The 14,181-nt window shown below is 39.9% G+C and overlaps 1 protein-coding gene across 4 annotated transcripts in view; it reads left to right on the forward strand.

The window, feature by feature from the left end:
• PFKFB1 (6-phosphofructo-2-kinase/fructose-2,6-biphosphatase 1) overlaps window positions 1-14,181 on the forward strand; it is a 73,931-nt gene that overhangs the window by 37,368 nt on the left and 22,382 nt on the right. For 3 of the 4 annotated variants that reach the window (XM_082610790.1, XM_082610789.1, XM_082610788.1), the window contains exons 2-4: window positions 8,868-8,993; window positions 12,949-13,057; window positions 13,895-13,961. In XM_082610790.1, coding sequence (XP_082466916.1) covers window positions 8,900-8,993; window positions 12,949-13,057; window positions 13,895-13,961 — 270 coding nt within the window. In that variant the 5' untranslated portion in view covers window positions 8,868-8,899. The remainder of the gene's footprint in view (window positions 1-8,867; window positions 8,994-12,948; window positions 13,058-13,894; window positions 13,962-14,181) is intronic. The other variant, XM_082610787.1, reaches the window with a different exon arrangement.

The following is a 14,181-nucleotide window of genomic DNA, read 5'->3' on the forward strand; positions in this document are numbered from 1 at the left end:
CCTGTGAGGCCATCTGGTCCTGGGCTTTTGTTTGTTGGGAGTTTTTAAATCACAGTTTCAATTTCATTACTTGTGATTGCTCTGTTCATATTTTCTATTTCTTCCTGGTTCAGTCTTGGGAGATTGTACCTTTCTAAGAATTTGTCCATTTCTTCCAGGTTGTCCATTTTACTGGCATATAGTTGCTAGTAGTAGTCTCTTATGATCCTTTTTATTTCTGTGGTGTCAGTTGTACCTTCTCCTTTTTCATTTCTAATTTTATTGATTTGAGCCCTCTCCCTGTTTTTCTTGACTCTGGCTAAATGTTTATCCTTTTGTTTATCTTTTCAAAGAAGCAGCTTTTAGTTTCATTGATCTTTTTTATTGTTTTTTATCCCTATGTCATTTATTTCTGCTCTGATCTTTATGATTTCTTTCCTCCTACTGACTATGGATTTTGTTTGTTCTTCTTTATCTAGTTGCTTTAAGTATAAGATTACATTGTTTATTTGAGATTTTTCATGCTTCCTGAGGGAAGACTGTATTGCCATAAAATTCCCTCTTAGAACTGCTTTTGCTGTGTCCCATAGGTTTTGGATCTTCTTGATTTGTCTTTAGGTATTTATTGATTCCCTCTTCAATTTCTTCAGTGATTCATCGGTTGTTTAGTAACATATTGTTTAACCTCCATGTGTTTGTTTGTTTTACAGCTTTTTAAAAAAAGATCGTAGTTAATTTCTAATCTCACAGAGTTGTGTCAGAAAAGTTGCTTGATATGATTTCAATTTTCTTAAATTTACCAAGGTTTGCTTTGTGGCCCAGCATGTGATCAATCCTGGAGAATGTCCCATGTGCACTTGAAAAGAATGTGTATTCTGCTGCTTGTGGATGGAATGCTCTATAAATATCAATTAAGCCCATCTGGTCTAATGTGTCATTTAAGACCTCTGTTTCCTTATTGATTTTCTGTCTGGATGATCTGTCCATTGATGAAAGTGGGGTGTTAAATTCCCCCACTATTACTGTGTTACTTTCAATTTCTCCTTTTATGGCTAATAGTATTTGCCTTATAAATTGAGGTACTCCTATTTTGGGTGCATATATATTTACAATTGTTATGTCGTCTTCTTGGATTGATCCCTTGATCATTATGTAGTGTTCTTCTTTGTCTCTTGTAACGGTCTTTATTTTAAAGTCTATTTTGTCTGGTATGAGTATTGCTACTCCAGCTTTCTTTTTTTTCCATGTGCATGGAATAACTTTTTCCGTCCCCTCACTTTCAGTCTGTGTATGTCCCCAGATCTGAAGTGGGTCTCTTGTAGACAGCATATATAGGGGTCTGTTTTTTTGGTATCAATTCAGCCAGTCTATGTCTTTTGATTGGAGCATTTAATCTGTTTAAATTCAAGGTAATTATCAATATGTACATTCTTATTGCTGTTTTGTTAATTGTTTTGGATTTGTTTTTTTAGTGTTTTTCTTCCCTTCATCTTTTGTTCCCTTCTCTTCTGGTTTGATAATTATCTTTAGTGTTGTGTTTGTATTCTTTTTTCTTTTTTGTGTATGTATCTATTGTAGGCTTTTGTTTTGTGGTTATCATGAGATTTTGATATAGCAGTCTCTCTATATACTATATACAAGATAGTTTTAAGTTGCTGGTCTCTTAATTTCAAATGCATTTCCAATATCCTACATTTATACTCTCCTCACGATTTCTGGTTTTGATATCATTTGTATGCAGATGATTTCCTACCTTTACTGTATGTTTGTCTTTACTGTTGAGCTTTTCCATTTGTAATTTTCTTGTTTCTAGCTGTAGCCTTTTCTTTTCCACCTAGAGAAGTTCATTTAGCATTTGTGTTAAAGCTGGTTTGGTGGTGTTGAATTCTCTTAGCTTTTGCTTTACACTTTTGATTTCTCTGATGAATCTGAATGAGAGCATTGCTGGGTAGAATATACTTGGTTTGTAGGTTTTCCCCTTTTGTCACTTTAAATATATCCTGCCACTCTTTTCTAGCCTGCATGATTTCTGCTGAAAAATCAGCTGATAAGTTTATGGAGATTTCCTTGCATATTATTTGTTGCTTTTAATATTTTCTCATTGTCTTTAATTTTTGTCAGTTTGATTAATATGTGTCTCGGTATGTTCTTCCTTGGGTTTATCCTGTATGGGACTCTGTGCTTCCTGGACTTGGGTGACTGTTTCCTTTTCCGTGTTAAGGAAGTTTTCAGCTACTATCTCTTCCAATATTTTCCCAGGTCCTTTCTCTCTCTCTTCTCCTTCTGGGACTCTTATAATGTGAATGTTGTGCATTTAATGTTATCCCAGAGGTTTCTGTGACTGTCCTCATTTCTTTTCATGCTTTTTTCTTTATTCTGTTCCACAGCAATGATTTCCACCATTCTGTATTCCAGCTCACTTATCTGTTCTTCTGCCTCATTTATTCTGCTATTGATTCCTTCTAGTGTATTTTTTATTTCAGTTATTGTATTGTTCAACTCTGTTTGTTCTTTATATCTTCTAGCTCTCTGTTAAACATTTCTTCAACTTCTCAGTCTGTGCCTCCATTCTTTTCCCAACATCTTGCATTATCTTTACTATTATTACTCTGAATTCTTGTTTGGGTATTTTGCCTATCTCCACTTCACTTAGTTGTTCTTCTGGGGTTTTATCTTGTTCTTTCATCAGGAACATATTCCTCTGCTGTCTCATTTTGTCTAACTTTCTGTGTTTGTGGTCTCTGTTCTGTGAGCTGCAGGATTGTCATTTCTTTTGCTTCTGGTGTCTGCCTCCTGCTGGGTGAGGCTTGTCTAGAGGCTTGTGCAGGCTTCCTGGTGGGAGGGACTAGTGCCTGACCACTGTTGGTTGGAGCTGGATCTTGTCCCTCAGGTGAGCAAGGCTGTGGCAAGTGGTGTATTTAGAGGTGGCTGTGGGCTCAGGAAGACTTTAGGCAGCCTGTCTGCTGATGGGTGGAGCTGTGTTACTGCCCTGTTGGTTGTTTGGCCTGAGGCCTCCCAGCTCTGTAGCCTATAGGATGTTGGGTAGAGCCAGGTCTTTCTGCGAGAATGGCAGCTCTAGGAGAGCTCATGCCAATGAATACTCCCCAGAGTCTCTCTCTCCACTGTCCTTGTTCCCACAGTGAGCCTCAGCCACTCCCTGACTCCCCAGGAGACCTTCAACGACGAGAATGTACATCTGAACCAGGCTCCCCTCTGAAGTCACTGCTTTTCCCTGGGTTCTGGGGCACATGAGAACTTGTGTGCACCCTCTAAGAGTATAGTTTCTGTTTCCACCAGTCCTGTGGAGTTCTTGTGATCAAACCCCACTGGCCTTCACAGCCAAATGCTCTGGGGGCTCCTCCTCCCAATGCCAGAACCCCAGACTTGTAAGCTTGATGCAGGGCTCAGAACTCTCACTCCTGTGGGAGAAACTCTGCAATACAATTATTTTCCAATTTGTGGGTCACCCATCTGGTGGGTATGGGATTTGACTGCATTGTGAATGTGCTTCTCCTACCATCTTTTTGTGGCTTCTTCTTTGTCTTTGTATGTAGAATATCTTTTTTGGTAGATTCCTATCATTTTTGTTAATGGTTGTTCAGCAGTTAGTTGTGATTTTGGTGTTTCTGTGAGAGGTGGTGAGCTCAAGTTCTTCTACTCCACCATCTTGTCTCCAACCCCCATAACCAATCTTCTTTTATGGAAGAACCCTGAAGTATGAACAGGTGGTTTCACACAATTCTAAGGTACAGCTTTCTGGAGGGACAGGAACAGACCAGCAGTTCACTGAGTTCTCATTACCAGGTTCAGTGACACCCCTTGCTCTTCACCACTTCTTTTGGTTCTCCACAGCATACATTTTCTGGCCCATTTCATGAAAAGGAAAGGTATCATGGAAAATATCCTAGAGAGTAGTTGAAGGCACTAGTGAATGCAGGTCAATGAATCCCTGCAGTTGAACCATCCAATTCTGCCTGGCTCATACCTCTTTGTGTTCCCACTGGGTAGTGTTCCCTCTGTTGTCTCTGCACCCCGGGATAATGTGACAAGGTAGCTCCGATACCGTCTGTGCAGGTTTCTCTCTGTTCTGTCTGCTGCAAACTAGCTGCTGCACTCTCCTCCAAGGCTCTGAAGCTCTCCCTCTGTCCTGGCTGATCTCCCTGCCGGTGAGGGGACTTCTCAGGGTGTGGGACCTTTTCCTCTTTCACAGCTCCCTCCCAGGTGTGCAGGTCCTGCCCCAATTTCTTGCCCTCTTTCTTTTTTTTCTTTTTTCTTTTGTCCTACCCTGTTACGTGGAGATTTTCTTGCCCTTTCAGGAGTCTGAGGTCTGAGTCTGCCAGCATTCAGTAGATATTCTGTGAGAATCATTCCACATGAAGGTGTATTTTTGAGGTATTTGTGGGAGGAGGTGAGATTCATATTCTACTGCCCTGACATCTTGATCTTGTCTCTCATTCAAAAATTTTTATAACAGATACTTTTAGACAATTCCATGGTCTGTGTTATTGATCATTCATGTCTGTTGGTGGTCTTTTTTCATGTGAGTTGAGATTTCATAGTTATTTCTATCTTGATTGATTTTAGTTTGTATTGTGGACATTGTAAATATAATTTAAGACCAAGAGTATTTTTTTTATCCTATGGAGGTTGATATTTTTGTTTTACCCTTCTGTGTATTGGGGTTCCAACATCAATTAAGTTTTTGAAACTTTCATAGTACTATTTAGACCAGTACGGTGTGTGCACCACCTAGCGGTCAGTGTGGGACTTGGGATGATTCACTTTCCAAATCTTTGGTAGGCTAATTAGGGTCACATCAAAGTACTCACAGATCAAACGTGAGCCCAGCTGTTCAAAACCACTTTCTGCAATTTCTTTTCTAAACTGTTCCCTCTCCCATGGTTTTTCAGTACTTTCCATTTCTCTAGGCTCCCATTTTCTGTCCTTTGTTCAGAAACCACCCACTTTCTTGGTAGTATCACTTCCAGAAACAAGTTGCAGGAGAGAGAGGAAAAATTAGTATGAAGTTTAGTTTTGTCTCCTTGATGCCATGGCTCCACCTAGAGAAAGGACTTTATCCCTGAGATTTTTGATTACTGGAAGTTCCCTTTATGGACCACTCTAGCTTCTGAACTACATTTGTTGTCACTACTCCCACTGTGGGACCAAAACAGAAGTAGAGTAAATAAAAACCTGAGGAATTTCTCACATTCTCACATTTAGGAGTTCTCTTTTCCACTCCTTAGGCCATAACATCAAGGCTTCTCCTGTATTGCACTCTGACTGTTAAACAATGCTCACCTCTGGGTTTCATATCATGTCCAATTCAGGCTTAGGATGCTGGAGGGAAAAAAATAATGTTGAACTCATAACCGTTTAGGTGGTATTTCAAACTCTGATTTTTTCCCAATCCATCTGCCTATATTTACTTTTCAGTTTTCAAATAGGTGTCCATGAATTCTATCAAGGTTTTATATTCAAGTTAGTTAGTGAGAGATAAAAGAAGGTCCCAGAACTGGACCCAGCTGCATGTGTTTTGTAGATGGCTTCTAGTTGATTCTTGCTTTTTTGTCCACTCTGACAATCTCTGTCTTTTAACTGGTGTGTTTAGAAAATTCACATTCAAAGTGATTATTAGTACAGTTGGATTAAAATCTACCATCTTGCTGTTTTTCTATTCATTGCATTTGTTCTTTATTCTCTCTCTCTCTCTTTCGACTTTTCTTATTTTATTTGAGTATTTTTATGATCCCATTTTATCTCCTCTATTTACTTATCATTTATATATCTTTTTTAAAAAAATTAGTGGTTCCCTAGGGTTTACAATGTACAGTTTAAAATAATTGGGTTTATCTTCAAATAACACTATATAGTTTTGCATGTAGTCCAAGTGCCTTACAATAGAATATTCCCAATCTTACTCCCTTCCCTTGTGTCACTATTGTAATCATTTCATTTTTACATTTGCTATAAATACCCAATACATTGTTACTATTATTGCTTTAAACAGTTGGTTTGTTTTAATTGGAAATATAGTTGACATACAATATTATGCTTCAGGTTTACTACATAATGACTTAACATTTGCATATATTATGAAATGATCACCACGATGTCTAGTAACCATCTGCCCCCATACAAAGTTATTATTATTACAATATTATCGACCATATTCCTTATGCTGCATATTACATCCCTGTGGCTTATTTATTTTATAACTGGAGGTTTGTACCTCTCAATCCTCTTTACCTATTCACCCCCCACCTCCCCTCTGACAACCATCCATTTGTTCTCTGCATCTATGGGTCTGTTTTCATTTTGTTTTGTTTGTTTTTTTTTATTTTTTGGATTTTGCATATAAGTGAGATCATATGGTATTTGTCTTTCTCTGTCTGACTTATTTCACTTCACATAATACCTTGTAGATCCATCCATGTGGTCGCAAAGGTCAAGATTTCATTTTTTATGGCTGAATAATATTCCACTGTGTGTGTATACATATAATATAAATTATATATATATATATATATATATATATATATATATATATATATATATGACAGATCTTCTTTATCCATTCGTCCATTGATGGACACTTAGATTGCTTCCATATCTTGGCTATTGTAAAAAAATGCTGCAATGAACAGGGGGGTACATATATCTTTTGTTATTAGTGTTTTTTTGTTTTCTTCAGATAAATACCAAAAAGTGGAATTGCTGGATCATATGATAGTTCTAGTTTTAAGTTTTTGAGGAAACCCTCACTGTTTCCATAGTGGCTGAACCAGTTTACAATCCCACCAACAGTGCATGAGGGTTCCCTTTTCTCCACATTAGTCAGTTATTTTTTAGAACAATTAAGAATATGGAAAATAAAAAGATATATTTTGCCTTCACGTATTCCTTTTCCAATGCTCTTATTTTAATTATGTAGATCCAATTTCTGACCTATATCATATCCCTTCTGCCTAAATAATGTCCTTTAATATTTCTTATAAGACACATCTGCTGGTGATGAATTTTCCGTTTTTGTTTGAAGAAAAGTCTCTATTTTGCCTTTATTTTTGAAGGACATTTTTGCTGAATTTAGAATTGGATTGGCAGGGTTTTTACTTTCAGTATTTTAAAGGTTTCATTCCACTATTTTTGGCTTATGTGACTCTGATACAAAGTCTTCTTGTTCCTCTGTAAGTAAGGTGTTCCCTCTACCCTTTTCCCCTGACTGCCTTCAATATTTTATTTTGCCTGATTTTCTGCAGTTTGAATTTGATATGTCTGGGTGTAGTGTGGCTCTTTTAAAAATTTTGTTTACCCTGCTTTGTGTTCTCTAAGATATTTGGATCTGAGGTTTATATCAATTGCTAATTTTGAAAATTTTCAGCAATTATTTCTTCAAATATTTTTTCTCCATTCTCTCTCTCCTCTCCTTCTAGTATTCTAACTTGATAGTGTCCCAAAGCTCTTGGATATTTTGTTCTGTTTTATTTTTTTACCCTTTATTTTTTCTCTGCATTTCAGTTTGTGTAATTTCTATTGTTCTAGCTTCAATTTCACTTATTCCTCAGCTGTGTCTAGTTCACTAATAAGCACACTGAAGGCATTCTTCAGATCTGTTAATGTGTTTTTTCTCTTGTATTTACATATGATTCTTTCTTATAAATTTTATCCCTTGCTGCTATCTTATCTGATCTTGCATGTTGTCTAACTTTTCCAATATAGAAAAGTATTTAACATATTAATCACAGCTATTTTAAATTGCCTGTCGGAAATTCCAACATGTGTCATAACTGAGTCTTGTCCTGATGATTTTTTTGTCTCTTCAGACTATGTTTTTTTCTTTCCTTGATTCTTCCCTTTGTGCTGCTCTCTGGAGGCAACTTACTTCTTGCATTCTTTAAAAATAAAGTCTGCTATTATTTTACTTGATTTATTTTAGGCCTGTAGTGGAGAATAGGGGACTAGGGACATACTATGTTATTTTGATTAAGTCTCAGTCTTAGGCAGGCTTATCCTGAGTCATGGAGGTGTGACTTTCCCAAATGTTCCTGCCCCTCCTCTAAATATAACTGTGAGCCTAGCACATATTCCTATCCCTCCTGGGTTAGAGCAGTTTTTCAAATTTTCTCCTTCACCTGTGGTGAGTTCCACCTGTGCCCTCAATTCCTATTGCCATCCTTCTGCAGAGCAAGGCTTGTTTTCCTTAGGGGAGATAGAGTAGATTGGTCTGGGCAGAGTTTTAGTGGTGTTGCGTATTCCTCTCGGCTAGCTGTAGTGAATTTCCACCAGTGCGCTCAGACTACAGTTTTATTGCTGTTCCCTGTGAAGGTTAAGGCCTTTGTTCCGCAGTGTATAAAGACAGAATGCTTTGGGCACAATTTCAGCAATGGATGCTGTTCTGTTTCCCTCCCCAAACTAGAACTACAGGATATCTTTCTCCGGATTCTTCTCATTCTTCCCTGCCAGCACCTGGTGGAGTTCCTAGGGGGAAAGTCTGCAAGAGGATTCAAAACCACCTATGTCTGCAGCCCCCAGGGGTTTCACATTCTCACACTAACACACAACCAACTTTTAGCAATTCATTAACAAATTTTAGCTGTTATCTTCTTATGACTTTACATATTATTCAGTAGTATCTGCAAAAGATAAGTAAGTACCTGGGCCCTGTTGCTCCCTGTAGATGCCTGTGTCTACAGATTATGGGTTAGCTTTTTGCACTGCAATCTCAGATTCCTCATGAATTCAAGAGAGGACGATTTGCAATTTTCCAGTTTCTGTTTTCCTTGTTATAATGGTGGGCGAGATGCTCATTCCAATTCTACATCTCTGAGTTGATACCAGAATATCATGTGAACCTGGGGATAAGCTTTGAGGCTCTGTTTGTCTTCCAGCATCCATACCCCAGTTTACAAATTCCCCCACGATGGTGATCATGGTGGGTTTACCAGCTCGAGGAAAGACCTACATCTCCACGAAGCTCACACGATATCTCAACTGGATAGGAACACCAACTAAAGGTATGTCCCTGAAACCCTTTGTTCTACAGCCCTCTATAGGCCAATGATGGAAAATACAGTAAGGTAGCTGACCTCAGAAGGGCAAAACCACGAGTAAAGGAATGTCTCAAACTATTATTACCAGTATTAGGACTAATACTATTACTGCTGCTGCTGCTGCTCTACTACAACAACAACAACAACAACTACTATACCACCACCACCACCACCACCACCACCACCACCACCACCACCACCACCACCACCACCATCACCACCACCACCACCACCACCACCACCACCACCACCACCATCACCACCACCACCACCACCACCACCACCACCACCACCACCATCACCACCACCACCACCACCACCACCACCACCACCACCACCACTAACCTCATCAATTTTTACAGTTTCTTAAGTACATATTCTGTGCCCAATCCCGTGATAGGTGCCAAGCATAAGAAAATTAGAAAGATTAAATATCTGTTTTCAAGGACCTCTACTTTTGTAAGACCTCAAAAAAAACCCTATGAGTAACATACTACTTTTATCACCTTTATTATTACTTCTACACCCAAAATACGATTCTTATTAGCATTACCATTTCTTCACAACCTTAAGGTTTTCTTTAAATTTTAGGGGTGTGAGGAGTCAAGCACTTCAAAGCCCCAGCCTGGAGTCCCCCACAAGGACTTCAGTAAAGCAGGGAACTTTAGCTCACCTCTCCTGTCCAGAAGGCATCTGCTCTCTCCAAGCAACTCCTTAGGTCTGATCCTGTCTGTTCCCCCTCCCCAGCCGGAAGTGATCCTGCCTCTTTCCGCCTCCACAGGGGTCGCCTTCCCTGCCTGTCAGCCTCCCCCCTCACTCCCTACTTCCAGCTTTCCTTTCTCCCCAATGTGAACTCTTTTCTGCTTACTACCTCTTATTCAAAAATCATTCTTTTCTATGCTCCATTTGATTTCTCTATCCCCCACCCTGTATCCCCATTCCTATTTGATTCATCTGTTCCCCCTAGGAAGACTGTGTTTCTCTGGGCTCCCAAACCAATGCTTCCTACAGACCCCTCTATGCCAACCTTAGTCACATAGTGTGTTGTTGTAATGTGTTGTGTGTCTGGATCTCTCTCCCCAGGAGCTGCTCTGGGGTAGGGGACTAGATCATATTAATTTCTATTGCTTAAGTAGGACCAAATTAAGACATTTAGAGTCTCTAAACGCTAAAAGTTAGGGTGCCCCCTACATCATATGTAATTCAGAATAAAATCAGTAAATTTAAGAAAGTCTACCAAAAGTTTTATTTATCCCCCAATGACTATTGATGCTTTTAACGTATATCAACTTAGCTAAAAATTTTTACTGGGACTGTGTTCCTCCTTTACTGGTACACTGGGACACAAGTGCTTCGCCTCTCCCTCTTGTGGAATGGAGCACTGCTCCCCAGTGTGGAAAACACTTCTTGGGCATTCACTTGCTCACTCAGTCAGTAATTATTTGTTGAGCACACAGTTGAGCCAAGGCCCTTGTTGGATGTTGGATCCCTGCCCTCAAAGAACTCACATCTATTTTTTTAAGTTTATTGGAGTATAATTGCTTTACAATGTTGTGTTAGTTTCTGCTGTATAACAAAGTGAATCAGCTATACGTATACATATATCCCCATATCCCCTCCCTCTTGCGTCTCCTTCCCATCCTCCCTATCCCACCCCTCTAGGTGGTTACAAACCACCGAGCTGATCTTGCTATTCAGCTGCTTCCCACTAGCTATCTATTGTATATTTGGTACTGTATATATGTCCATGCCACTCTCTCACTTCATCCCAGCTTACCCTTACCCCTTCCCGTGTCCTCAAGTCCATTCTCTACGTCTGCCTCTTTATTCCTGTCCTGCCCCTAGGTTCTTCAGAACCTTTTTTTGTTTGTTTTTTAGATTCCATATATATGTGTTTGCAAACGATATTTGTTTTTCTCTTTCTGACTTACTTCACTCTGTATGACAGACTCTATTCTTAAGTTCTAAAACACCCATGTAGGAAGAACTAGTATTATCACCATTCCACAGTTGATGAAATTAATGCCCAAGAGGTGATGTGTCTTGTCTAAAGGCACATAGTCACTAAGTGATGGAACCAGAATATGAACCCACTTCTGGTTGATTCCAAAGCCTGACACTCACTGTGGCAGGTCTGATACTTGGTGCTACTGATGGGAAGAAGAAAGAACCCACATTGGCCCTGTGCTCTCCTCCACGCTCTTCCTCTTATTTCCCTTGACCATAACAACACCCTATCTCTCTGCCCCCTTCCCTCCCTCTCTGCAAGTATTCTCCTCCCCCTTCTCCATTTCTTCTTTCTCTTCATGTACTTTCTCTTTCTCTAATTCACTGGTGAAGAGTTGCCCAGTGGTTTTCCATGTGCCAAAACCCATACTATGCACTGGAGATGCAAAACTGGATGAGATTCACAACCTGTCCTTGAAGATTTCTCCACCTGGCTGGGATGCATAAGAATACAACATGTTACTGAAGAATCCCAGAGCAGGGTACTGAGGGGCCTCACAGAGGAAATCATCTACTGGAAGGCAGTGAAAGCTTCCAGATAGGGTGTATTGGAGCTGGGTGTGTCCCGTGGGAGGAGTAGAACATTGGCAGAAGAGAAGGGAAGAAGGAGGAGTTCCTGTAGGACTGCAGGCTCTGAGGAGCCTCTGCTGAGCATAGGGGCACATGGGACGGTGGCAGATGGGTCTCTGCTCTAATGCACCTGCTTCCCACCTGCTCCACCTGCACAGAGGCCCTCAGAGTCATGTTTCAAAGGCAAAGCTGACCATATTTATAGCCACCAAGGGTTCCCTTGGCCTGCAGGTTTAAATCCAAGCTTCTTAGCCTATCATTCAAGGCCCTTCACACTCAGCCCCTGACAGCCTCACAGGCCTCAGTCACAGTGGATGACTCATGTTCTGCCTCCTGCCAATGCTATACCTTTGCTCAAACTCTTCCTCTACCTGGAATGTCTTTGTTCCCCTCTCCCACACCCTATGCCTGCCAGTAAAAGTCCTGCCTTCCTATAAAGACTGGTACAAATGCTGCTTTATCCAAGAAACCATCTGAGATCACCCCAAGCTTAGTTAGTCTTTCCTTTCTCCTTGCTCTTTTGCATGGCTCTGTCAGAGCACTTAACAAACTGGGTGAGAGCTCTCTGTTTACTGGTTTACTGTTTACTCTCTTTCCTACATGCTAGATTGTGAGCTCCTTGGGGCCCCATCATGCAGATCTAGTTCATCTCTGACACCCCAGGACTCATGTCCTGATTCAGAAAGGAGGCATGAGAAACTCTTTATTGGATAAATGAAGAAAATATTACATTACCTCTTTGCCTATTGTCCCCTCTTTCCCCCTTCCCTTCCCTCCTCTCTGATTTTTCACCATTACAAACGAGAAAGTGTGGCCTAAAGAAGGCAATAAATCTAGACTCTCTGTCTTGATACAGAAAATGTAATAACTTTGGACTGGGTTTCAGGAGACCCAGTCTAGTTATGTCCCAAGCTGATTCAATGTTTTACCCTTGATGACTGATTTTACTCCCTGGGTCCCAATTTCTTTATCTTTCCAGTGCAGTAATGTACAGAGCACAGTAATAATATATAGTAATACTATGGGCATTAAAATGTTTGGAGTTTATGATAAAATGGAATAGTGGAAAGATCACCAGCTTTGGAACCAAACAGTCCTTGGTTTGAATCCCAGCTCTCCACTTATTAACTATGAGAGTTACTCCCTTGATTTCCTCATTTATAAATGGGAATGATGATTCCTACTTTTCAGGGTTGTTGTAAGGAGTAAATGAGCTGGTAGCCATAATTTGAAGCTTTGTAAACATATTATATAGCTACAAACTATACCTTCTTTTACCTCTGAGCTACCTCCCAGAAAGGACATTATTTTGCCACTGGGATCTTCCCAACCTCTTCACCAGGGCTCCTGCTTTCAGTGTTTAATTTAGGCCAGTATCGACGAGAGGCAGTGAGCTACAAGAACTACGAATTCTTTCTCCCAGACAACATGGAAGCCCTACTTATCAGGAAGTGAGTACCTAATATTTTAAAGACCTGTGCTGCCCCCTGACTGAGGGAGGCCTTTGTTCAAATGATGGTGGAGTAAGGCAGAGCAACTTGGGTTAGCAAAGAGTCCACCTAGAGTCTCAAAGGGTGGTTAGGACAGCCCTTCTAATATCTTAACTGAAGCTTATTTCTGGTCATATCCATCCCCTGCTTAAGAACTTTTAACAGTTTCCCACTTCTGACAAGAGAGAGTGGAAACTTAGCCTAGAATTTAAAATAAAAGTCTCAGTAGCTTGGCCCACTCCAGTCTCATCCATTCAACCTCAAGTTGTCTCTCCTCTACAAGACTCTGAGCACTTCCAGAACAGAGCCTGGGTCTCATTTATTGATCCATATCCTCTTAATAGAACTCAGTAAAGAGTAATCACTAAATAGATTTTTATCAAAAGCATAAATACATTTCCACATTATTACCTGTGCTTGCCCTGTTACATATGCCAGGAATGCCTTCTCCTTCACAGACCATATATTCAGGCTCTTCTTGGGTTCAAGAACCAATTCAGCTTGAGCGCTATTAGTTTAAGGTTTGGAGCCCTTAATATTTTGGCTCTGTCATTAGTCAACTTTTCCTGGGTATGTTACTTTATACCTGCACCTAAGATGTCTACACAGAGCCATTTTCAACGGTGTGATCTCTCTGTGCTTGTACCTAGAATATAGGAGACCCTTTGTAGATATTCAACAGATGAATAATTTAATGTAGGACATCTGAGAGATAGTGCAAAATATAATGCAGAAAAATAGAGAGGAGCCCATTTTGGGTATAATGGTTGTTTCTGTTTCTTTCTTCATCTTTTTCAGGCAATGTGCCCTAGCAGCCCTGAAAGATGTCCATAACTATCTCAGCTGTGGGGAAGGTCATGTTGCGGTAAAGAAACTTGCATTTTTTCTTAGGTTTCTGCTGGGATGGAGAAGAGCTAATATATATTGAGCAGCTACTATGTTCTAAACATTATTCTAAGCACTTTGCACATATTTATTTAATTTCCATTCTCTCCCATGAGATAGGTATTGTTATTATACTCCATTTTATAACCCAGAAGAATGTCATGCAGAGAGATTAAATAATTAAATATTTTACCAAAGTG

Source organism: Mesoplodon mirus (assembly GCF_964341445.2).
Source record: "Mesoplodon mirus genome assembly, chromosome: X".
In the NCBI taxonomy this organism is placed as follows: domain Eukaryota; kingdom Metazoa; phylum Chordata; class Mammalia; order Artiodactyla; family Ziphiidae; genus Mesoplodon; species Mesoplodon mirus.